The 23,955-nt window shown below is 50.7% G+C and overlaps 9 protein-coding genes across 9 annotated transcripts; 6 read left to right on the top strand and 3 right to left on the bottom strand.

The window, feature by feature from the left end:
• Positions 1–1,750: 1,750 nt before the first annotated feature.
• Positions 1,751–1,980, bottom strand: N7539_007603 (uncharacterized protein; the record flags this gene model as incomplete). The annotated part of the gene is given in 2 exon segments (XM_056937204.1): positions 1,751–1,859; positions 1,874–1,980. 2 exon segments carry the CDS (start codon positions 1,978–1,980, stop codon positions 1,751–1,753), a joined length of 216 nt encoding a protein of 71 aa, XP_056788003.1.
• Positions 1,981–2,329: 349 nt separating this feature from the next.
• N7539_007602 (uncharacterized protein) lies at positions 2,330–2,797 on the top strand (the record flags this gene model as incomplete). Its single annotated transcript, XM_056937203.1, has 1 exon — positions 2,330–2,797. One exon carries the CDS (start codon positions 2,330–2,332, stop codon positions 2,795–2,797), a length of 468 nt encoding a protein of 155 aa, XP_056788002.1.
• A 2,872-nt stretch (positions 2,798–5,669) lies between these two features.
• On the top strand, positions 5,670–6,323 carry N7539_007601 (DUF2470 domain-containing protein; the record flags this gene model as incomplete). Its single annotated transcript, XM_056937202.1, has 1 exon — positions 5,670–6,323. One exon carries the CDS (start codon positions 5,670–5,672, stop codon positions 6,321–6,323), a length of 654 nt encoding a protein of 217 aa, XP_056788001.1.
• A 1,798-nt stretch (positions 6,324–8,121) lies between these two features.
• On the top strand, positions 8,122–8,912 carry N7539_007600 (40S ribosomal protein eS8; the record flags this gene model as incomplete). The annotated part of the gene is made up of 2 exons (XM_056937201.1): positions 8,122–8,195; positions 8,381–8,912. 2 exons carry the CDS (start codon positions 8,122–8,124, stop codon positions 8,910–8,912), a joined length of 606 nt encoding a protein of 201 aa, XP_056788000.1.
• Positions 8,913–9,457: 545 nt separating this feature from the next.
• N7539_007599 (uncharacterized protein) lies at positions 9,458–10,513 on the top strand (the record flags this gene model as incomplete). Its single annotated transcript, XM_056937200.1, has 1 exon — positions 9,458–10,513. One exon carries the CDS (start codon positions 9,458–9,460, stop codon positions 10,511–10,513), a length of 1,056 nt encoding a protein of 351 aa, XP_056787999.1.
• Positions 10,514–11,038: 525 nt separating this feature from the next.
• N7539_007598 (glucan endo-1,3-beta-D-glucosidase) lies at positions 11,039–13,984 on the bottom strand (the record flags this gene model as incomplete). Its single annotated transcript, XM_056937199.1, has 5 exons — positions 11,039–11,058; positions 11,123–13,169; positions 13,221–13,387; positions 13,459–13,729; positions 13,802–13,984. 5 exons carry the CDS (start codon positions 13,982–13,984, stop codon positions 11,039–11,041), a joined length of 2,688 nt encoding a protein of 895 aa, XP_056787998.1.
• A 1,579-nt stretch (positions 13,985–15,563) lies between these two features.
• N7539_007597 (UTP14 family protein) lies at positions 15,564–18,546 on the bottom strand (the record flags this gene model as incomplete). The annotated part of the gene is made up of 2 exons (XM_056937198.1): positions 15,564–15,746; positions 15,832–18,546. The coding sequence occupies 2 exons, from the start codon at positions 18,544–18,546 to the stop codon at positions 15,564–15,566; spliced, it is 2,898 nt and encodes a 965-aa protein (XP_056787997.1).
• Positions 18,547–18,834: 288 nt separating this feature from the next.
• N7539_007596 (mitochondrial 54S ribosomal protein mL41) lies at positions 18,835–19,293 on the top strand (the record flags this gene model as incomplete). The annotated part of the gene is made up of 1 exon (XM_056937197.1): positions 18,835–19,293. One exon carries the CDS (start codon positions 18,835–18,837, stop codon positions 19,291–19,293), a length of 459 nt encoding a protein of 152 aa, XP_056787996.1.
• A 646-nt stretch (positions 19,294–19,939) lies between these two features.
• N7539_007595 (HECT-type E3 ubiquitin-protein ligase) lies at positions 19,940–23,873 on the top strand (the record flags this gene model as incomplete). Its single annotated transcript, XM_056937196.1, has 4 exons — positions 19,940–19,962; positions 20,010–22,079; positions 22,137–23,148; positions 23,202–23,873. The coding sequence occupies 4 exons, from the start codon at positions 19,940–19,942 to the stop codon at positions 23,871–23,873; spliced, it is 3,777 nt and encodes a 1,258-aa protein (XP_056787995.1).
• Positions 23,874–23,955: the final 82 nt, after the last annotated feature.

Genomic DNA, 23,955 nt, shown 5'->3' with positions numbered 1-23,955 from the left:
CCAGTGGGGACGGACAGCCGCATGGTGACGTCAGGGCGGACTCGCGGGGAACAATTGGGAAAAGCGGTTGAAAGTCTATCGGACTCTTGGACTCGGTTTTGGTCGTCTTCACCGAGTCCACTCCAGAAAATTCTCCGGTGACGGATAACGTTGGAGAGGGGACAGATCTGTCCCCTTCGGCAAAGTGCAATCAAAGGATAAAGGCATACTTGTCAGTTGTATGATGCGGCAATGATACTGTAATACGATGTGTCTAAGTAACACCCTGTGTATTCCCAGCCACAGTGCTCATAGGAGGATGTAGGCTCCTCTTGTTGGACACAAGATGCCTGCACCAGAATCGAGGCAATCTAACCACATCTACACCACCAGGATGACAATTGACGAGTGACAAGAGCACCAGTTGTCAAAGTGTCACCGTGTCACCCAGGATGGGAGCACAACCCAGTACAACTAAACCCACTGAGCCCAGTCATACAGTCATACGGTACAACAAATCCGCGACTTCGACGGTCATGGCATTGTCCATACCCGACCCGCCGATGATCGACCCTAGGCAATCCCTTTTCCGAATCTCGTCAACCTGTCACCGATGGAGTCCAGAACTTTTCAGAACCGGAAGATTGGCATGGCCCGTGGCAGCTACAAGCCAGTCTCCAGCCCTTCAGCCACCGGGCTCGAGGGCTCCACTTTTATAGATTAAAGTCGACGTAAGAGACAGGTTTTGGACAGACGACAGAGTACAGACGTACCCAATCTGAAGTGATCAGGTTGGCGACTACCGACTGCAGATGACTGTCTACCAACCAGTGGCTTCTATATATGATACGGTGCAGGGTGGAAGGTCCACCCAGTACCCAGCTCGGCGAGTCAACATGACGCCACACTTCGCGGGAAGAATTTGGCCAGGCAATGCGCTCGAACCGGATTGACTGACAACCGGTCAGCCACATCTTCCCGACTGGGTCATCCACATTCTACACTGCATATCGAAATCCGATGTTCTGGCTGGAACGTGCTGGGATGACAGGTGGCGGAGGTGAGCGGTGTCCACGGTACATTGGAAGGAAAATTTATGCTGTCACCCCCTCCCAAAAAATAACCAGGCTTGAACGAGGCTTCCTACTTACTATACTGGCGGAACCGACCTGTCTACGACTCCATTGTTCGGGGGTGAAGAGCTCGCTTATAGAGTGGTCAGCCGAACTGGTCGGAAACCCACGAGGGCCAGTAGTCGATATCCATGGGTCTTCCTCAGGGGGTATCTGGACGCAAAAGGCACCCTCGTCCGAGTGAAACAGAGTCAGCCATGGTTCACATGTGCGCAGGTATGACAGGTCTGGTGTGAATTGAATTTTTGGGGGGAGGAGTCTCATTCAAAATTGAAAAGGCACTAGGTAATAGGTACTAGAAGGAGGCAGTCGTCGTAGTAGAGTCGCATCTTTACCCTCCACATGGATTGCAAACTCAGGTCATTGCTGTACTCAGTAGTACGACAGACCTTGGGACAGGTCTTGTCAGGTGACTAGTTAGTTCGACTTGACTGTAGACACTAGACAGCATCACAGTAACACTACTACTTTCGACCACCCGACTGCGTCTGATTCATAAAACAATCATGTGAGATAGACCGATACACCACCACCTTTTGCGGCACTTTGGCATCATGTCTGGACCGCCCATGGCACCGGCGCCAACGTAGCGTACGACTTATACGGTACCACCCACGCCCGGTCATCTTCTTCCCACATTATCCTTCCAACGCCTTGCGGTTAGGAGCCAAGCCACCGGAATATGACGTGATTTGCATCTCACCGACCAGCGCGACTGGTCTTCGTGCATCGTCACGTCCTTGACGGCTGGTTTAATTTACTGAAACTCAAGCCACACAGCCCCGGCTGCAGCCCAGGCCGCCGGTCCCTCCTGCGCGGCCACGACCCTCCACGGTGGAGCTGCGGTGCATCCCGCCGCCAACGTCATGTTGAGCAAGAAGTCTAACTGACGATGCGGATGATGCTTTTCTCAAGAAAACAGAAACCCCTGCTCCGCCAGTCGCGGGCTCGGTTCGCTCTGAGTGGCTCTCCGGCCGTTTCGTGAGACAATCGACGTACGGTATCATACTCCAGACCAGGACCCAATATCAGATCATCGCTGGCCTCTTATCCTCAATCTCTCGTCAATTTCCCTGCTGAATACCTGCCGCCTAGGTATTCCATCCAACCTCTCCAACGGTGGTGGTATTAACTCTTTCGTGTCGCCTGCTCTTCAACCTCGTCTCGTCTCCATTCTCGATACCGACCAATCTCCCCAAGACATTCCTATTTGCACTATGGCAACCGCCGAGAAGACAAAGGAGAAGCAGAAGCAGTTCCAAGTGCCCGAATACGACTCGGAAGAGGACTATGACAGTGCAGACGACGTGGAGTACTCCGATGAGGAAGAAGATGTTGCTCCCAAGAAGAAACAGCAGCTTCAGCGTCGGCGTCTACAGCCTCAAGAAGCAGACGACTACTCCGATGATGACCAGTACGATTCGGAAGAGTTCGACGACGAAGAGGATTACTCCGACGACAACGACGACGATGACGAGATTGTGCAGGGCAAGTCCATGCAGCCGTGGTCCCAGGGCTCGTCGGGCGAGAAACCCAGCGGCGGCATGAACATGGCTCCGCAAGAAAAGACCGGCGATGCGTTTGCCGACCAGGATGGCATGAAGTTGAAGCTCGAACTGAATCTTGAGATCGAAATCGAGCTCAAGGCTCGCATTCACGGCGATTTGACCATCGCACTGATGTAAGTGATTCCCATACTGTCCTCGACTTTCTCCCTTCCTTGGCACTTTGCCCTTCTGCTCCCTTTTGGTTCCCTCACTCTCTGTCCGGGACACCATTTGCTCAACGTGAATTAGGAGTTGATTGCCCCGACTACAGTGCCTAAGAACATTGTATCTCACGCCACCGATTCGACTCCATCGACCTTTATCACTTTCCCCCTTCCCCCCCCCCCCCCCCCGACGCGAGGACCACCATATCGAACTGATCGCTCCCAACTCACCACCCTTTTCCCCGAACCCGCTCATGACTGTTACGATCGATGCCACCAATCTTCATCTCGATTCCGTCTCTGTCATTTTCTATATCTCGTATTGCTTCATCCTGCGTTCAACAGATAGAGCCCTAGTCGTTTCCTTAGTGACCGCGTCGAGTCTCTATACTGCTTTCTTACTTCTTTGTGGCAGTTGACGAGACAGCTGCTTGACGTCCGCTCGGCATTTCCCATTCATCATCACAGTCTATTCATTTATCAATGCGTTTGTATGTGGTTTCAGACTTCCTGGTGTTGTTCAATTTCCGCGAGGGGAGCAGTATCCTACACTGACGAGAGTGCTATATCCATGACTCTAATTTCAATTCCTGCGAATGATGTATATTAATTTCATCCAATAATCAAGTCACATGATTTTGGCCCAGTACTATTCCAACTTTAGAGCATGGACAAGACATCACCCTCGGATTGAGAAGGCATTGATCCATCATGAAATGTCAATTACTAGCAATTGGAGATCAACTTCAGCGATGTTTCATCATCGCTTCTTCGCGGCCCACGAGTCACATGGGTTTCATCCATAATCCACCCAGCTTCGACCCAGAGAGATATGCAGGATACCCTAGTATGGGGCCGATCCAAAGTCGGCACACACGGGATGACAGCCACCCCTTAGCAGTTCATTGACACTAGGGAGTGGAAGATACGCCTAGGTAGCTCGAAGAAAGCAGTTTATACCTCTGTCCGATACGACTCCGCCGCGCGTGTTCAAATGTCAAATAGGTTGGTCTCGCTTATTGAGAGACAAATACTGTAGTGGGACCTCGGGTTGTTCTTCAGTCAACGCACCGGGTGGAATGGAAAGCGCTCGGACGGGCATCTCTTCTTCGCGAGTCCGTATCGCGGGATGTAGGAGCGGGTTTGTCTGATTGATTGATTACTGGGTGACTGCGATGGACATTGATTAAATCGGGCCAACTCGTAGCTCTCTGACTAGGTATAAAGATGGACTCTCCAGTGATTCATTGTTCTAGTGAGAGGTCAAAGATGCTACCAAAGTCCCTTCATGGTTTGTACTTTGTACTACCTGGGTATGGAAGTAAGACCCAGAACAATGAAACTTGCTCAAACACACGACTACGGGTTAAGTTGAATTTCAAATGAGTATCGGGACCGAAACCTTAGGATCTTTTGAATATAATTGCGTGAGGTATCGCTCGTTCGTAATCTCTCCCTGCCTTGTAACTTCTTTAACGGTGGAATAAAAAGGTGAGCAGTGTGCTTAGTCTAGATCTCATGCCAGCTTGTGGCTCTCTTTGTGATAAGACATTATTGGTGTTTCCATCCTGACAGACAGGATAAAATCATAGTCTATTCTATTGCATCATGAACATTTCTGGTGCATCTACTCATTCATCCACCCATCCCGAGTCTTACTCTACAGTAGGTCACCAAATGGAATCAACTTTTTAGCTGCGTGGCCAGCTCGTCTTGCAAGACTATATCACTACAACTAGTTTTCAATCTAGTACTATCATTTAGATCTAAGAATAGGCATTTGAGGGTTAGTAACCGTCAATGCTACGGACAAACATGGGCCGGACAATTAACCTCGAGCTTTGTTAAACGCATTATCAGGGAAGTCACCCGGAGACAGCCTGTTCGGCGTACTCGGATCTACTGTACATGTTTTAGGTATGAACTTTAAGGTGCAGAGTGACCATGGGCCACAAATCCCTTGAGACCTAGTGTCACAGAGCTCAAGGAACAGCCTTGGAGCTGAATGCTCAGTCATACTCGAAGGAAGCTGACATGCAAATGTGACTTGAATTATGAGCAGTGAGTCTACGATACTGAAGAGGACACGCCGACACGGAGTGCTATCTAGTCCAGTCTTCTGCGACAGATATCGTTCTCCTAGGTAGTATGGAAGCTACATAGTGATCCAATGGGTCTTTATGGTGAACTGCTAGATGGCCTCCCTGATAAAGTGGTCTCCCTGTTCCTTGCTGGCCGACCAAGTTGAGTTTCGTGATACGTATACAGCTCATGACGATCGGCCGATATCGCTATGTACTTGCACAACCCTCAGTGCAGGGTCAATATTGCGAAGGCAGTTCGAACCTTTTACTAGGATTCAAGCATGGCAATGCCGCCGGTGTTGGGCTCAATTAATCTGGCTTTAGACTCGGTGCTAGGCCGTATTGAAATACTTTAATTTGCACAGTTTTTACATTGTTCTCAGGAATTCAGGTCTCTTTGCCCTTCACAGACTGTAATTCTACAGTCATAGAAATTGGATTTTCATCTAGAAAAAGATCGCCCTTGTTGATCTCAAGCAACATTAAAGCCGAGGCTCGGGGCCTTGGCGCGTCATGTGGGGATCAGCACATGAAATCGACCTATCGCGCCAGCATCCTACCCATCGATTCTGCGGGTAACTGGGACCTTTTCATAAACAACTCTCTGGCTACGTCGCGAGCATATCAAGGCAAGGGTCTAGGTCACTAGCCCTCTGAGACATTTCAAAAGGCTTGACCTCTATCTCCTTCACTACTTGCACCTCCAACAGCAGATCCTCGCCTTCCAGGTTCGGCCACAATCTGCAATCCCACCTGCCCATCATGTCCTCCAAGGACTTCATCATCAAGCATATGAATGCCGACCATGCCGACTCCCTCCAGCTCTACCTACAAGCCTACAATGGCATCACCGCGAAAGAAGCCAAGGGTGCTACCCTGGAGGACTTGACCCTTTCCAATCTCATCCTCTCCGCCCACGGCACCCGCTACAGCGTCCCCATCCAACCTCCCATGAAAGACTACACCGAAGCCCGCGTGCGTCTCATCGCATTAAACAACGACAGCCTTCAACGCCTGGGTCGCTGGGACGTGACCCTCACCAAGTACCGACCTCCCCGTGGCTTCCAAGCTGTCATTTTTGGCCTAGTGCTCTTCACGTATGTGACGTGTTGGAGGCGCAGCAATCTTTTGCCCGGCTCGTTCGTCTACGAGAACATGGGTTTCAGGGTTTTCCCAGATTTCACCCACTTCATTTATACGATCTGGCCGGTCTTCTTCCCCGCTGTGCTGGGAGTTCATGTCCTTGAGAGTGCGGCGTTGGCGGTATTGAGGTTGCAGCCTCTTGGTGTGCCTTTTGGATCGAAGTTATGGGCGATCTGGATGGGTTCGTGTTTCATCGAGGGCTTTGGGTCTTTTGTAAGAATTAGGCAAATTGTGAATGAGGAGAGAGCGAAGAAGAATGGGAAGAAACATTGATTCTGTGGATTTTGCGAATGAAAAGCCTGGGGAGGCAGATATGTATATACACGGGCAGAGATGCTCTCTCATGAACGGTTAAAGCTTCCATGCGAGGGAATAAGGTACAGCGTGTTTCAAGCATGTAGCATATCAACATAGTGCAAGGAATCGCTTGGCTGTTTGTCTCCGCGGCACACATGGCGACTGAATTACAAATGCACGCTGGCTCAAATCCAGCAAGTACCAGGTACCTATGAATGGATCGCAGACGGGAGGAAACAACCTTGAGCATCGTCTTTTGACCACACCACGAGCTATATGTAGCTGATCAATACTGTCAGTGATAGTTTCCTCGTTAGTAGGGAGATCAAGGACTGAGAACTTGTGAGCACGTCCGACTCGAGCTTTACCTGCGGTACATCTACATCAATGTCCAGAGAGTGACCTAAGGTAAGGTTATCAATCGATTTAGATATGTTCAATCAAGCTACTCGCATCTGCAACACGGCCTATTCTAAGCAGTAATTCGGGTCTTCCGGTACTACGGTACTACCTAGCAATGTTAACATTGATAAAGTGGGATGTTTTTATACCTGGAGCTATCCACCAATGCTTGGGATAATTGATTTGGCTCAATACTTGATCGATATGGTGCATTCTGTAATCTGTATAAGCTACAGGCCTGTGCAGAAACGGTTATTTTGTGGGATTGCGCTCTTTGTACACAAAGCTTTGGAGTTGTGACATATAGCTCCTAAGTTAGTTCGGCATAGCTGACGTTATTTTGGAATAACACATAGTTTGGGCCTCCGAACACTGTCGCATTCCAGATGCAAATCATAAGACGAAATGGAGACATCAATCATGCAGAGAATGGAGAAATCACACATTAATCCTACGCAGCGGTGAAACATGGAATTTGTCGCATTCAGTCAACTTCCATTCCAAGATAGGAGCATCGAGGATTTGAATCTTTCCAGGTCCACGAAGAGAAAAGATACCAGCATCAAAGCCAGGTGTTATCGCAACTGATATCTCCAGCTATACGTGCGCAGCCAATGTCTCCCGCATCTCCGCTTAATCGACATGTAAAGTTTTTGATCTGAACCCGATAGAGGCTTGCAGGCCTGAGGCAACATCATGTGCCATCAAGTCACAGCGACTACCAAGAGCCCCATCCGAAGTGGGTAAGGCACCCGGGACGACACCTCAGGTGATCGCGCTTATGCTGAATCAGCCAACAGAGTCTGTCATCATGTGACCCGTGGGGACCCAGAAATCCACTAATCCCTTCTGGGGTTAGTGTCAGTTAGGGCAACCGCACAAGCGAGCAACACACTGGTCCTGCGAAATTCAACGGACTCCACGACCGCAACTCTCAACGACACCCAACGACAACCTATCCGTGTTCTTTGGTGTAGGGCCGCAGGTTAGAGGTGAGTTTTTCGCAAGACGCCTCATCAATCCCCTCGTTTGCCAATTTCTCCAATTTCGTCCGAGTCGCACGTTCGGGTATTTTTCGACACACATATCGATCTTTGGGTACAATCGTTGGTTTCGACATTGAAATATCTCGGTCTTGTCTCGCCTTTCGATCGCTCGCTCAGCCTCGCACCAAATAAGGCCGATCGCAACAACAAATTTTCACTCATTACTTCAACAAACCCTTGATATTTAACCTTATCGGCAAACCCTGCAACGTCAACTCGGATTGAATTGGAAGCATTGGGGCTCGAGGAGAGAGTTCGCGCTGGACGAATTTAATTCTAATCATCTGCTTCGTCCTTGATACAGACCCCTCCATCAAATCGCAAATATGGGTATCTCTCGTGATTCTCGCCACAAGCGCAGCGCCACCGGTGCTAAGCGTGCCTACTACCGCAAGAAGAGGTACGACTCATCTATCCGTTGAATTTGGCATGGTCCCGACGCATCCCCGTCGATGGGAATTTCTCTCCTTTGTGTGGATTGATTCGGTTGATGGGGATGCATGCAATTGGGGCGAACCAGTTTGGGCAATCTCGATCTTATTCGATGAAGCATGTTTCTTACCATCTATTTTCTTTCTTGAACAGAGCCTTCGAGAAGGGTCGCCAGCCCGCCAACACCCGTCTCGGAACCAAGCGTATCCACCTTGTCCGCACTCGTGGTGGCAACCAGAAGTACCGTGCTCTCCGTCTCGAGTCCGGTAACTTCTCCTGGGGCTCTGAGGGTGTTGCCCGCAAGACCCGTGTCATCGGTGTCTCCTACCACCCTTCCAACAACGAGCTGGTCCGTACCAACACCTTGACCAAGTCCGCCGTTGTCCAGATCGACGCTGCTCCTTTCCGTCAGTGGTACGAGGCCCACTACGGCCAGAGCATCGGCCGCAGACGCCAGCAGAAGACTGCTGAGACCACCGAGGAGAAGAAGTCCAAGTCCGTCACCAAGAAGCAGGCCGCCCGCTACGCCGCTCAGGGCAAGGTTGAGGGTGCCATCGAGCGTCAGTTCGAGTCTGGTCGTCTGTTCGCTGTTGTCTCTTCCCGCCCCGGCCAGTCCGGCCGTGTTGACGGTTACATCCTCGAGGGTGATGAGCTGGCCTTCTACCAGCGTGCGATCCGCAAGTAAACGAAAAAGTTAAAAGGGAAAGCCATTCGGTTAGGAGAGCCGCATGGGTTGTCGTTGCACGGGTGGTTATCGGAGTTTCAGCTATGTTTACCAGAAAATTTTCATGATCTGGGCATCCACGGATGCAATGTCTGTAGAGCTCTGAGCCGTCAATTACACATGGGAATGAATCCTGTTCACGTTCATATAACTTCGCTGTTCTACAAGTTCTTTTATTATTTTTTTTCTTTCTTGCATCCCTCGGTTCATCTGTTCTTTCTTCCCGTCACGAAGAGAATCTTCATTGAGCATTCTCTTAGACATCACTAGAATATCGCGTAGTAATGCGTACGAGTAGACCTCCGAACTATTTGCGGGGAGTCCGCACTGGATCTCAATCACCTGTCGCTGACGTCGTCCGCTGGCCGGTCTGGGTCTTCCCCGCGACCTCCTTCCTAATCTAATGATCAACAACAACACTCATCCCACGACGCTCAACTTTGTTTGCCGTCCACGCATTTCCTCTCGTTTCTGAATTAGGTTGCGTCTCACAGTCTTTAGCCGACATGGCTTCCACCTCAGTCGGAATCAAAACTCGCATCTGCATGATCTCTGATACCCATACCGCATCTCCATTCTCCGCCTCCGAAACCACTTATGCCTATCGTAGCCCTCTCCCCAAGGCCGACGTCCTCATCCACGGTGGTGATCTCACCAAGGTCGGCTACAGTGCGGAACACAACACCATGGTACAAATGCTCAAAGCTGCCGATGCCGAGTTGAAGCTTGTCATCGCTGGGAACCACGACATCACCCTCGACGAGGAGCATTTCACGGATTTCGGCCACAGGAGACATCGACGGCCCGAATGGTTCGGTGGGAAAGACATTGTTCTGGACGAGGATGAGAAAGCGATATTAAGTGCCATCCGAGGCGACGAACCTCCGAGGAAAGAATTGTTGCGCAACTATGCCCATCGCATGAAAGATATCTACACCAACGACTCGGCCCGCGGTGCAGGTATCCGGTACCTCGAGGAAGGGATCCACCGCTTCACGTTATCCAACGGCGCGAAATTGACGGTTTACGCCTCACCATATCAACCCATGTACGGTGCCTGGGCCTTTGGCTACCACCGCTCAAAAGACCGATTTAATCTGCCCGCCCCCGGCTCGTCAAAGCCTGCGCCGGCAAACCCAGTTCCCGACTACCCTGACATCGATATCATGCTCACGCACGGTCCGCCAGCGAATGTAATGGACTCTGTCGGGTTGGACCCAAAAAACGTCCGCCGAGTGGGATGCGAACACCTTCTTCGAGCAGCGGGTCGTGCGCGTCCTCGCCTCTATGTTTTCGGACATATTCACGAGGGATGGGGCGCGAGACGAGGCAGGTGGGATGCTACTGCACCGGACGGAATCAGGCAGGAGGATGTACCCACGGACACAGATGATATCTTAGATCGTCGCGCTGCTTTTTGCGATGTCAGTTCTAGCGGTCCACAGCCCTTGCGGGTGGGTGAAGAGACTCTCTTTGTAAACGCTAGTATCATGACGCTAACTTATCGCCCGTACAATGCACCCTGGCTGGTGGATATCGACCTTCCGAGTGCGAATGCGTAGATGGCAGTTCTTCCATTTCGAAGGTGGCACAATTGGTTGACCTGCTTGCTTAGGGGCTCATAATTCGCGGAAAAGTGCTTTGCGATTGAGGTGGACGTTCTTTGTGCAGGTCGAGTTTGACTCTATCTCATTCTTGAAGGCATGAGGTGGAGACGATGGGTAAACAAACACCCTGGACGAATGATGAATTTTGCATGGAGATAATTCTTTTGAACACTATCAAGTAAAGAACATGCGATTTGCTCGATCACGGGCAGCCATGAGAAATACATGTATGGAAATAATCTTTCGCTAGAGGGGGGCGACCATATAAATAGAAGCTAAGATACAAGAAGTAAACCAATGCCGACAGCGCAGTTCAAAGGAACACAGATGGCAAGATAACACCAGGCTCAACGAAACGCTTTCAAAAACCCATTGCTCAGCAATGCTTCGGAGTCCACCCGCTGTCGTAAAAAGAATAAAGTATATTATGTGTGGAGGTGTAAATGCAGAAGAAAGACTGCGAATCATTCGTGTCGGTCACTAAGGGCTACCACCAAGCCCTGGGTTGTGTTAGTGTCGATATTCGCCGCAATGACGGGCGTGGGGTATAATTGTCAGACTTACCAGCAGCATAAGCAAGATACCAAACACGAGAGGCACCGCCATCGATCCAGTTGTAGTCGAAATTGGATTGGGCAAAGAAGTCCCACGATGCGCGAGGATTGCTCAAAGCCAGATTCGCGAACAAAACACCCTTCCAGCCACCTTCCACTTTAGATGCAGGCGTTGATGCGTTTTCCGCGAAGATCGCTTGCCATTCCTCAGCGACGAATGTGGGATCGCGAGTATAGCCCGAGTTGGGAAGCAATGGCAGCATGTGGATGCCTTGAACAAATTCCAAGTTGTTTCCGAAGTAAGTGGTGTGGTCCACCTTGTTCTCGAAAAGTATACCCGTCACCTTGTTCGCGATAAAATTGGCAGGCTGGTTGGTGTTATTGCTCTGCATGAGGAAGTAGCTCTTCAGCGAACGTCGTAAGATCGCCAGCATCAGATTGCCGCGAGCTTCCATGCTGGCATCTCCGATGGTCTTACCCCACATCTTGACTGCGTACGCGAACATTGCATCTTCAGATGTGGACTCTTGGTCTTTGCCATCGAAGGATTCGAAGAGACCCTTTGCCCACGAGTGACCATTGAACCAATCAAAGGAGCGAGAAAATGGGAAGAAAGCATCGTGTTCAATCGAGTTGTCTGCGTCACGAACTAGAGTGTTGACCCATTCCTTGTTGTCAGCTAGCCAGCTAGGGTCCAGGGTGCCGATGATAGCGGCCGCTTGAATGAAGTAGCCATAGTGGAAGTGGTGATCGTTATAAGCGGTATTGCCAAAATCCGCGTTTAGGTCGCCTTTGTATCCTGCAGTTGATACGATGCCCTTCCAGACAGAGTCATAGGCGAGAGGGAACTGCTGCTGATTCTGCACAAAGCGGGCGAAGCATCGCTTCAGCTCCTGCAAAGCAGCATGAGTGCTGTTAGGGCTGTTGGCCAGCTCGCTGACGGTCCATATCAGTGTTGCGAACTTGCTGAGGGCCTTGCCACTGTAGTACATGCTGTTGAGGTTGGTCTGATTTTCGATGCTCTGTTGGAGCTCCAAGGGTGCGACTTGAAGAATGGTCCTCTGGGCACTTGCTGAAAGAGCTGCGATGTTGCCCGTCAATGGTGACCAGGGGGAGAATCCCATATCCGTTGGCAGATTAGACTCCCTCATGATCCAGTGGTCTCCTATGACAACAGTGGCATTGCCCTTGGTAGTAGTGCGAAGTTGGACATCAGTTGCTCGTCCCCTTGTATCATTGTCGAAAGACTGGATGTGATGAGGTAGAGCAAACATGATGAGAGGAGTCTGATCAGCATCTTTGCCAGCCTTAGTCCACGACAAGCTGTAGGCACCTGATGTACCGCTGACCTCACCAGAAACAGTGCCTGCAACAGGATAGACTCCTGCTGAATTGTCGAAGAATTTTTCGCCAAGCTGACCAGCAGAATTTTTAGCGACCTGGATGGTTCCGCTGTATCCAGCTGGTCCATTGAGGCTCGTGTTTGTCGTCAAATTGAATTGAGGCTTTGTTCCATCGTCAGGCGTGGCGTATAGCACCCAGGTGGTACCATCCTCCAGATACATCTGGTACTTGAAAATTCCCGGCTTGGGCGATCCAGCGTCCACAATCTTGCGGAAGAATGTGCCACTTTGTACCTGTGGCTGCAGGTTACGATACACGCCTGTAATGTAACCCATTCCTTGAACAATAGGAAAGGTGATACTTTGCGAGGAGCCAGCGGACCTCTTGAGAACTGCCTGGGCAGAAAATGCCTTCGGCTCTTCAGTTACGAGCACAGTGGACTCATTGAGTTCAGTGGCGGATAAGATGACATGTTGAAGGCCGATAGGATTGATGTAGTAGCTCACTGGGCTACCAGGGAGCTTTGAGTTTTGCGGTCCGTAAGCGAGCAAGTTGTCTTCTACGTGAGAAACAGCCATTCCCCAACTTTTCAGCGTTCCTCCGCCTTTGGACCAGGCGAGAGAGTAAGGCTGCGTGAACGACGCATTTGTTTGCGAACCGAGGAACAAACCAGCATAAAACTTGTTCGTTTCAATCGGTGCTGTCGAGTTGGCCTGTCGTGTATCAGTACTCCATTGAAGCAATATACGAGGATGCCGACTTACATGTTGATTCTGGATAGGGTGATCGTTCCGTGTCTTGATACTGGCAGGAACCGCGCCAGTTCCAATCGGCTCAAAGATATTTTCCCCCATGGTGGTTATAGAAGTGATAGTACTTTGAGTATCAGCGGTGGGAGGGTCGGTGGTAAGAGTATCGGTAGCATGCGTGGCTGTGGTATGAGAATGTCGTGCTTGTCAGTCACAGGACTGTCAAATGGCCTGAGTGGCGTCAATTCGGTACCTGTCTCGAAAGCCGTCGCCTCCGAAGGGCTACCTTCTGATTCTGACGGGCTATCGTCTGAGTCTGAAGAGCTGTTGTCTGAGCCTGACGGGTCGTCGTCCGTTTTTGAAGAATCACCGCCCGAGGTGACTCCGTGATAGGATGCAGTTGGTGAAACTGTGGTTTGAGGAGACAGAAGCCCGTCAAGACCGCCAAGTAGGTCACTCAAGTCAAGCGTGGGGAAGGGAAGTTGCGATGAATGCCCGCTCAAGTCCAGAGCGACACGATAGGTCTAATGTATAGAATTTAGTTTCAAACCCATCGAAATTGCTGTAAGTATTTTGTAGGGAAAGAATGAGCATACTGGTGTAGCTGTCTGGACGGCGATTCTTTGATTTGACGGAGGATATTGAGTTCTCAAGGATGAGTCCGATTCTGAGGTGGCTACTCCCGTAACAAAATTGCTCACTGGCTGGGGTAAGCAATTGATTGCTTCTGTAACCAGAAGCCATGTTAGCAAAGATGAGATCTTCCGTGAAGTCGCCATTTTGCTTGCAGGTTCGAATCAACAAGACAACAAACGAGCTCCTGGGGAAGATTGCTGAACAAGATGAACTTCAGAAAGTCCAAAATCTGGCTCTATCTGTTGATCTTGATTTCCGCAGGAGTTTTCGTCTCGAACTCATCAAATGCCAAATGGAACAGTATCCCATTATACCGGAGCCAGCCACGAGCCAGCCACGCACTGCTACGGCATGGAACCGCGGTGACGAGGGAACCATAACTTACAATTGAGACGTCTGAAATTCCTGTAGAAACTCAAAGCGGTTGGAACTCTCTCGACGAGTTCCTGTGTGTGGCTTGTGGAGAGACTCTCATAGATGTCGATCCTCCTTGGACCAGGTCGAAGCTCGCGTATACAATATTAATGGTCAGAGAGTCCCGCAATGTGGCTGGAACTATCGGTCCTTGGTGGAGTTTTAGCATTTAAAAAGAATAGCTCAGCAATGTAGGACTCTCACCATCGATGGGCAACGGCGGTCTCCAATCAGATCGACAGGGTGCTTTTCCGGGGCAGTTATGGTCGTTATTCCCGCATCCGAGAATGCTCTACCGGAATGTCAATGGTCTTCAACCAAGCGTGCAATAAGCCCGCCGGGTTCTCCAGCAAACGCGATTTTCAGGATATGATTGTGAGAATGAGCCTTCAGAGAGACTCTAAGCAGTCGAATAAATAGTCTCGCAGCGCGTATGTTTTGATTTGGGAACGGCGCCAGTGTGGTAACGTGGGTAAGTGACACGACTGTTGACCGTTCGCCAAGGATGTGGAGTCAGCGGCAAGTTCTGAACAGCACGCCTCGCGACACTGGGGAACCGAACACTTGTGATGGCTGCATGTCACTGAGATGATCTTCTCACGAGACGTTGGCACTCCTCGTTACACCTTTGTGGAGACCTAAATCATTTGTGCCAGCCAGGTGGCTGACAAGTTACTTCAAGCATTCTTGAAGGAGGCGTAGTACACGAGAAGCATTCCAGTGCGTTACCACGGCCAACCTCCTCAATAGATTGACCGTCTTCGAGCCTCCGACACATTGTCATCCATTGACCTGAAGTCATGACAGGCACGTGTTGGGAGCGACATGCATTGAAGATTCTCGATGAGAGCTGTCGAGGGAAGATCAGCTCCGGCGGAGTGGACGTCGACTGTCAGCCCCGACAAGTGATCCATTTCCATGCATGCATAAGGTTGCGTGGTCACCTGTCACCTGCAAACTGTCATCTGTCACTGCACGACCACTTTGTAGAAAAAGCGGGTAGCTTGATAACATAGAATGTAACCACCGTGACAAGTCAGGAAATCGTGTAAATCGGCTGGACGAACCACAAACGCTTTACGCTGAACACTAAACTTATACTGTATGTTAACTCCTAATGAAGCATTCCTAATTCATCCCAAATCAATCATGCATGGCTGTGGCCCTGGTCTTCTAAGACGACACGACACAACAGCGGGGTCATGGACCAGGCCGGGACTTCATTCTATGTACAGTGCGGAAAGTGGTGACAACAGATAGACAAGAAATGTATCATGCACAGGAGATTCATCATGGCGATCAGGTGTTCTATAGCAGAGGCTTTTCGAGAGGCTTGATGATGCCTTGTTTGATCATGACACGGGGCTTGGTGCTTGACTGGTAGGTCTCCTTCGTAGACCACTCTGGCCCGATGGGCATGCGAAGCGATCGCTCGTATTGCGCCTTGGTTTCGAATTCGTGAGGCAGTTGACTAGCCATGTACTTCTTGTTCTAGAGAAGGGAAAGAAAGGATCATGTCAGTAACAAAGATGCGCATCTAGTGGGTGCAGGCTAGACCTCGGTGGACAAAACGTACCTTTTGAATGCGCTTCTCATTGATGATGACTCGAGAAAGCTTGGCATCCTTGCGCTTCTCCGGCTTGACGCCTTGGATAGTGGTGAGGTTGCGCTTTTGTCTCTTCTTCTCCCGGTTGCTGATGCCATCACCGGCCCAACTACCCCAGCCTTCAAGGGTATTATCCACAACCTTATCTCCCTCTTCAGCGATCGTATCCATCTTCTCTTGCTCAAATTCTTGTACAACCTCGTCACCAGCAAATGCTCGCTTGACGAGATCGTGGTTCTTCAGAAGCACAGGCGTTTGCTCTTCGTCATCACTGTCCATTGTTTCCTCCTGCTGACGTGAAGACGCGGCCTTGACAGGCTTGCCGCTCTTGGATGATTCTTTGACTTGAGAGGCTTGAGGCTGAGGAGCATCGAGGGCAATGTCGAGAGTTTCCTCAGCGCCCGCACCACCTCGCCGGCGATTGTTTCTTTCGGTCTGAACAAGCCAAGGGTTTTCCTCTTCTTTGTCTGTAGTGTGGGACTTTTGATCAAACATGGTCTGCGTTGTCCGAGCTCGACTCTGAGAGTGAGAAACTGCCGTAGACTTCTGTTTTGCGCTCTGGTCTACGGCGGTAGCGACCCGCTCTTCAGGTCGACGGGAGGTAGTATCCTCTGCGTCCGAGTCGGTAGCATCTTCCAGCTCGTCCTTGGCTAGCACCCTGGGTCGAGAAGCAGCCTGCGTCTTTTCAGCTTGGCCAAATTTGCGTCGACCCGCCTCGGAGCCTGCCTCGGACTGTGAGTCTTCACCTTCCAGCTCACGGTTGAGGCGACGAAGCTCGGCGTCGTTTTGCTCCTTCCGAGCGGCTTCGGCATTTTTCATGAACTTCATCGAGAAGAGAGCAGAATGCGGGCCTTTCTCCTCATGGTCGGATGAGTCACGCTCCAAGGCTGCGAGTTTCGCACGCAACTTGCGGTTGTTACGCTCATCGGCGTCGGATGCCCACGGGTCTTCATCTTCAGATTCTGAACTTGAGGAACCCAAATAATCCTCGTCTCCCCGGGACACACGTTTTCCTTCAATGCGTTTACGCAGTTCCTCTTCCCTCATGGCGAGATCAGCTGCACTATTGCGAGCGTCTTCATCCCAAGCAGTGCGACCAGTTTGCTTATTGCTCTTAGCCCATTTACTGTCACGATGTTTCGAGCTCATGCGCGCTTCGGCCCTCTTTCTCTCGTTCTCGTCCCGCTCCGCTTCATCAATATCCACCCCGGATTCCAGGAGAGCCTGTCGCTCTTGTTGCTCCATCCTTTCGCGCTCTTTCCGGTGAACACGACGGTAAGCTTTGCTTTTAATTTTCTTGATGCGCTTTGCGCGAACTTCCTCCCGGAAAAGCAGGTCTCGTCTTTTTCTGAGCTCAGCTCGACGGGCCTGGATCTCTTCGAGTGGCAAGGCACGTGCCTTGAGCTCCTCGAGCCCTTGAAGCTGATCCTCCGCAGACTTTCCATTGGCCTCCGCAAGGCCACTCTCAACCAATATCTCCTGAATTGTAGATTCTAGTTCATTCTTGGGCTGAACCACATCAAGCCGATGGAACTGTTGCGCGTCGGGATCAGGAAGGGGGAAGGTCAGATGCTCGGCCTTGCGGTTGGCTTTGACAGTTTCCAACCACCGGTCAAGAGTTTCTTTGCTCTTCTCATAAGCGGCTGCGCGATCGAGCTTATCCTGCTGGCGTTTCGCAAGCGGTGCATCGAGCTTTCCCGTAATTCCTGTCCTTGTGGCTTGGGGAGCAGCGTCGACGTGCTTGAGAGAACTTTTGAGACGAGAGTCCGTGATGGATGGCAAGAGGTCGGCGACAGTGAGCTTGCGGGAGGATGTGAGTCCATACTCGGTAGGAACTCCCTGCTCCTGCGACCGTTGCTTCGAATTCCTTGACCGATCGGTTTCCATAGACTTGACGAAATCTTGAAGTTTGGACAACCCACTCTCCTGGGCTTCGGCGTCGTCGTCGACGTCGGAAAGCGACAGATCGCTATCGCCCTCACTGGGATCATCCTCGCTGTCACCGTCGGTTCCAAACGTATCGTCACTATCCTCACCTTCCGCAGTCCTTTTGACCTTTTCGCTAGCCTTTTGTGCAGCCCTTTCCTCGGCCGCTGTGTTCATATCCCAGGCAGTGAGAAGATCGATCCCATCCTCCTCGTCATCATCCTCGTCCTCGTCGTTCATGCCGGTCATGTCGTCGTCTGATCCGTCAGTCTCTTCTGACAGGGAAATTTTGGATCGTTGCTTTTTATCGGCTTTTTTTGGCTTTGCTTTTGCCGTAGACTTGTTTGAGGAACTGCCACGGAAAGTGAAGCCTTCGAAACGTTCTTCGTCGCTTGAACCCAGGGCTTCGTCGCTGTCCAGCGACTCGTCATCGTCGCTATCGACCTGCCCGAGCGTCCATCGGTGACCTTCACCATCACTGCCTACCTCATCTGAGACTTCGGTTCGGCGGCGCTTATAGTCCGGGCGAGGCTCGTTATCCTCATCGTCGTCGTCATCATCGCCACCTGTAGGCCGCTTTCGCCATTCACCGTCATCGTAGTCACCAAGTCGGTTACGGCGCACACCTAGTTTGACAGGTATTTGCTCCTCCGCCCGGGAAAGTGCGTCGAGGCCGCGGCCCTTGGGAACCCTTTGAGTCGGGGGCTTCCGCGCACCACGCTCTTTCGGAGCCCGCGATTGCGTTTGTTGGCGGGGCATAGCTGTGATTGAGGTTTCCCTTAATAATAAAGCAGAATGACTCTGCAAAAGGAACGTAGAAAGTCGAGAAAAAATCTGCCCCGATCTCTTCAACGCGAAAGATGTTGGAGTGTGTAAAGCAACTCGGGCGACGCTCCGAACTTTTTTTGGGGGGGTCACAGAAAAAAGTTCTCGGCGCGGAGATTGGCGCGGGCCGACCGCCTTTGATCGTTCATCTCTTGACCTACCGTCGGACCAGGTCAATCTATCATCATCCTACGATACTGGCATTGATTCTCTTTGTTGAAGATGTTCAAACCGTCTCAACCCATGCTGGCGCGTCTGCGCCTGACCACTAAGCAGGTCAATGGTGGTTACTATAAAGGTACCCGTACAGGGTCGATGGGGCACTTCGACTCCAAGGGCAATTATGTGATCGACTGGACGAAGGTCCGCACTTATGTTGTTCCTGAAGGTCTTGATACCTTCAAGGTGAGCCCTTCTAACTGGAATAATGCGCTTCCGTTTGAATGGCTGTTTCTAACCACGATCGCGCAGCTTACTCCATTTGTCACCAAGCGCATGAACCCAACGCCGTCCGCATACAAGAAAGAAATTGAACGAAATGGAAGGACATACTCCACAATTGACGGCATGAAGGGCACGGACTACCTTGAGCAATGGTACTCTAGTAACCCAGATGAGGTTCTTGCGCGTGAAACCGCCGAGCAAGAGGCTGTCGAGGGGTTGAGGAGCCCTAAGCCATGAAGGACCTTTTCGACTTTACATCTATTGCAACCTCAAAATTCATTCCAACACTTCGTGACTGTAAGCCGAGACCGCTTTCTCCAACCCTTCAGCCACCGAGAGACTGACCATTTTATCATTCTTAGGGTGATGAATTCCTCCCTTTTCTTTCGTGCCCAGACATCCTTTGCTCACAATACCCCCGTCCTACCGCGACCCTGCTAGCAGGCTCACCATACCTACTATCTATCATATGTATATCACCACAGTATTCGAGCAATGTCTCATGGTCGTGCTTGGTTTCTCCAGACATCTTGTGGGGCTATGTACAGCAGTTAGTAGTCTTTTCCCTTCGCTCCAGAGGTTAGTACCTTACGTAAGGTCTTTGCGCCTGGCAGTCTGCAGCGATTTGCCATTTTTCATGATACTGAGTAGAAATCCTTTCAAGTCACTTCTTCGTTCATAGATCATACACTAGCTTCTCAATTGTGAGGAAGCTTGACTTCTGGGACCGGTATATACGCGAAGATATTCTCACGAGAGCCAAATGTCTCCGGCTTGCCGGCATGATGGTCCGTGCGTTGAACCCCGATAAGATTGCTGTGTCTCGCGGTTATCGGGCGAGTGTATGTCATGGTTGCTCTTATTTCATCTCTTTACTCCGATCATGTGTGATGCGATCGAAATTCGGTGTGCTCTCTGCGTTTGAAATCCCCTTAAAGTAACTTCGATGACAGTCTTGCAGTTTTCTGGAGCCAAGCAGGGATACTTGCCGTCATGTTCCAGTCCTTCACAGGAAGCTCTCGCCGTCCGAGGCAAGTCAACTTGAGTGGCCGTTCCAATAATCCATTTGCTGCCTTTCCTGGAAGCTCGACGAATCGAAACTCTCCTCACGCCGGCCTCCCTCAAAGTGCGGTGGCGATCGCTCAACAAGAACGCGTTCAGAGACAACGTGAGCGGGAAAGGCGTGATGCGCTCCGGATCATTCAACGCTGTTGGCGGGGCTATCGCAGCAGGAAAGCCACACATAGCATATGGCGGGTGGAGTGGGACGAGAACGAGCTTCAAATGAAGCACGATGGGGATATTGTGCGTGCCATCAATTCTTCTGAATTCGAAACGGTTCTTGCTTCATACCCTACCACATCATATGGGACCGCGGACCAGTGCTTAACTCAGCTTCGTTTACTGGTTCAATTCGCCTCCAGCAGAAGGAACGACGATGTCCTTCGACTCGTCCATTTTGTTGGCGCTTTTGAAAGTACTTTTCGAGCTTTGAACACCATTGCCGTGGACGGAGAATGGACCAGCCTACTGAAACGGCTTGCCAGAACGATTCTGTTTGTACTACGCTCAGCCCCAGATTCAAAATTACCGATATTGGCCATCGAGATCCTTTTGCGAGCGACGATGTTCCTCACAAGCTTGCTCCCGAAGCAGATGGCTACGCTCGCAGAGGCGTATTACGAAGTTATGGGACATTTGACAACTCGAATGTCAGTTCTGTGTCCATCTGTTCCAAGTCACCCTGGGATTCCTGCCCACCTCCTTCAAGAAGCAGTCCTTGCTCTCCTTCGCCCAATAACTTCCGAGACCATGTCTGCATACGAGTCCTTCGCATTTTCCTATCTGAGGATCCCGAGCCTCGAATCTTATCTGGGAAACATGGATCACCTTGCTGGACAGATAAACTACCGGATGCTGGCGCTGGCCATCTCCTCACGCTCGGACTCCATGACCGTGTTTAAACCAGGGGAATTGCAAGCACAAGCCTGGCTGCTCTCTTATTTGATCTATTTCCAGCAACACACATCCGGAACTCACAATACCTCACATGCACCAGAGCTTGAGTTCGTGACTGTCGTGTCAGACTTGTTAACCTCCACTGCCGCATACTTGGTGCAGGGTCTTGAGACAGACGAGGGAACAGACAATGTTACACCCCGAGCTGGACGCCCCCTAGACTCCTTCATCAGGGATCAAGTCAATAGTCTCATCACCCAGAGTAGCGTGACCGGTCTGCTCTCTCGCATTAGTTCATCTCCTCCCACCCAGTACAGTTCACCAAGACGTGACCTCGAATCTTCAAGAGAAGCTCGAGTCCTTGCCAAATTTGCCTTGAACTTACTCCGGATATTTCCAAGACGGGGCGACGATATTCGTATGTGGTTGTTTCTGGGCTCAGCGCCATCCACCGAGAACACTCTCAGCGACTCGAGTGCGAAGATACCCGCGATCAAATATTTCTGGCGCGCGACTAGGTCGAGCCGCATCTTCCAGGTCATTCGTAATGATTCCATGAACGTTCTTCCGTTATTAGTGCAGTCATCTCACCAGTCAAAGGAGACTTCTGATTTGACACAAGATGACCGGGATCAAGAATGGACGACTATCCTCCTCTTCCTTGAGCTTTATACCTTCGTCCTCAAGGTCATGGATGATGATGAGTTCTTCTCCACTTCGTCTTCCTTTACGGTCTCAGACACTGCCAAGGCATCTTGGACACGAGAAAGTGCATTGCCACTTGGGGAGGTACAAGAAATGACCATCTTCCTGAAGAACCTCGCATTTACGCTTTACTGGAATGCGGCCGACTTGAGTAACACGGAAACTGGCCAAGCAAGGGTGAGCTTGAGCAGCTATTTCAGCAGTGCCAACCATAGGTCCAATTCTGGGGAAGCCGACGAAAGCACCTCGGATCTTGAACAAAGATCTCAACCCAACAATTTACCTGGTGTGACTGGGATCCCACTTGACTACTTCAAGGGTCTTGTAACCGGTCTTCTGCGAATGTTACATGAGCGAGAGTAAGTACCCTAGCCAACGAGAAAGTTTATGTTTTGCTGACCCGAGACTTTATTTAGCTCGCGTCGCAAATTTTTGCCTAAAGACCACTGGCTGATGACTACCCGCTTCGATATGGAGGGGTTCATCCCTACCGTCGTTGGCGAGGAGGAGAGAAGGCATGAGTACCAAGCCCGAGCTGAAGAAGAGGGAGACCCAGATCTAGCAGAAGACACATCGAGTCTACCAGTTGGTTTGGCTGGCACTAGCCATGCTCAGCACACCATTCGACTCGAATCATTGCGACGTCACCAGCAGAAAGTCGCTCGAAGCAGAGTTTTAGCGGCCATCGCACCGCGACTGGAGATCTTGAGGAACATGCCATTCTTCATTCCGTTTGAGACGCGAGTGCAAATATTCCGTGAATTCATCTACCACGATCAATACCGTCGACGACGCGGATATGTGGATCCTGACCAATGGCGTGCATCCCTGGCCCAGCTAAATATGGCTCAGATGACCAACGGACATCAAGGGATTGGAGATAATCTGGCCCGGCACCAAGCTGAGATTCGACGTGACAACGTTTTCGATGATGCAATGGCACAATTCTATCCGTTAGGCGAAGGTTTAAAAGAACCCATCCAGATAAGCTTCATCGACCAGTTCGGTGCTGTTGAAGCTGGTATTGATGGTGGCGGTGTGACCAAAGAGTTCCTCACGAGTATCACGAGTGAAGCCTTCAAGACCGCGGGGGACTTTGGCATGTTTGTCGACAACGATCAGCACCTGCTGTATCCTAATCCTACCGTCGTCGAGCAATGCAAGACTCGTATGCGCGAAGATGGAGTGGCTGAGTCAGATTTAGAATGGTCTGAGCGAATCCGAGATCTTCTGCGCCGATACGAGTTCCTTGGTCGTATCATTGGCAAATGTCTTTACGAGGGGATTCTTGTTGATGTCAACTTCGCGCCCTTCTTTCTTCTTAAGTGGGCTTTGACAGGTGGGATCAGCTCAGCTTTGAGGGAATCCTCTTATCGTGCCAATTTGAACGATTTAAAAGATCTCGATCAAGGCCTATATCAAGGCTTGGTAAGTCGCCTTAAATTGCCATTTATCTTCAGTTCCTGACTGCAAATCTCTAGCTGCAACTCAAGAATTACTCTGGCGATGTTGAAGACTTCTCTCTTGACTTCACCGTCATCGACAACATACCTGTGCCTGGAAGCCAGTCTCGCATAATAACTAAAGAGCTACGATACAATGGCGCTCAAATCCCAGTGACAAATCAAAACCGACTAGTCTACATCTCCTACGTCGCGCGGTACCGGCTACAAGTTCAGCCCGCGCTCCAGACTAATGCATTCCTACAGGGCTTGGGCCAGATCATCCAGCCTGCTTGGCTCTCGATGTTCAATCAATCCGAGTTGCAGACCCTGGTTAGCGGCGAGACTGGTGATATTGATGTGGAGGATCTCCGACGTAACACCCAGTACGGCGGTGTCTATGCGATTGGTGATGACAACCAGGAACACCCCACCATTCAGCTCTTCTGGAAGGTTATGCGCGAAATGAACAATGAAGAACGGCAGAAAGTCATTCGCTTTGTGACCTCAACTCCGCGTGCTCCGCTGCTGGGTTTCAGCCATCTCAATCCGCACTTCAGTATCCGAGATTCCAGCGACGATCAGGAACGTCTACCGAGCACAAGCACCTGTGTCAATCTGCTCAAACTCCCACGCTACTCAACGGCCGAGATTTTGCGCAACAAGCTGCTCTATGCCGTGAGCTCCGGCGCAGGCTTTGATTTGAGCTAATACCCTCCATCATCCAGCAAGCCCGGTCCCGGGGGATGGCTCTGCGGAAACAACATGTCCTTTACCAACCATTCCCTTAGGT

The sequence above is a fragment of the Penicillium diatomitis genome (genome assembly GCF_028827545.1).
Source record: "Penicillium diatomitis strain IBT 30728 chromosome Unknown utg000010l_segment0_segment0, whole genome shotgun sequence".
In the NCBI taxonomy this organism is placed as follows: domain Eukaryota; kingdom Fungi; phylum Ascomycota; class Eurotiomycetes; order Eurotiales; family Aspergillaceae; genus Penicillium; species Penicillium diatomitis.
Note: the sequence above shows the minus strand (reverse complement) of the source record. Positions and strands in the feature narration are given on the sequence as shown.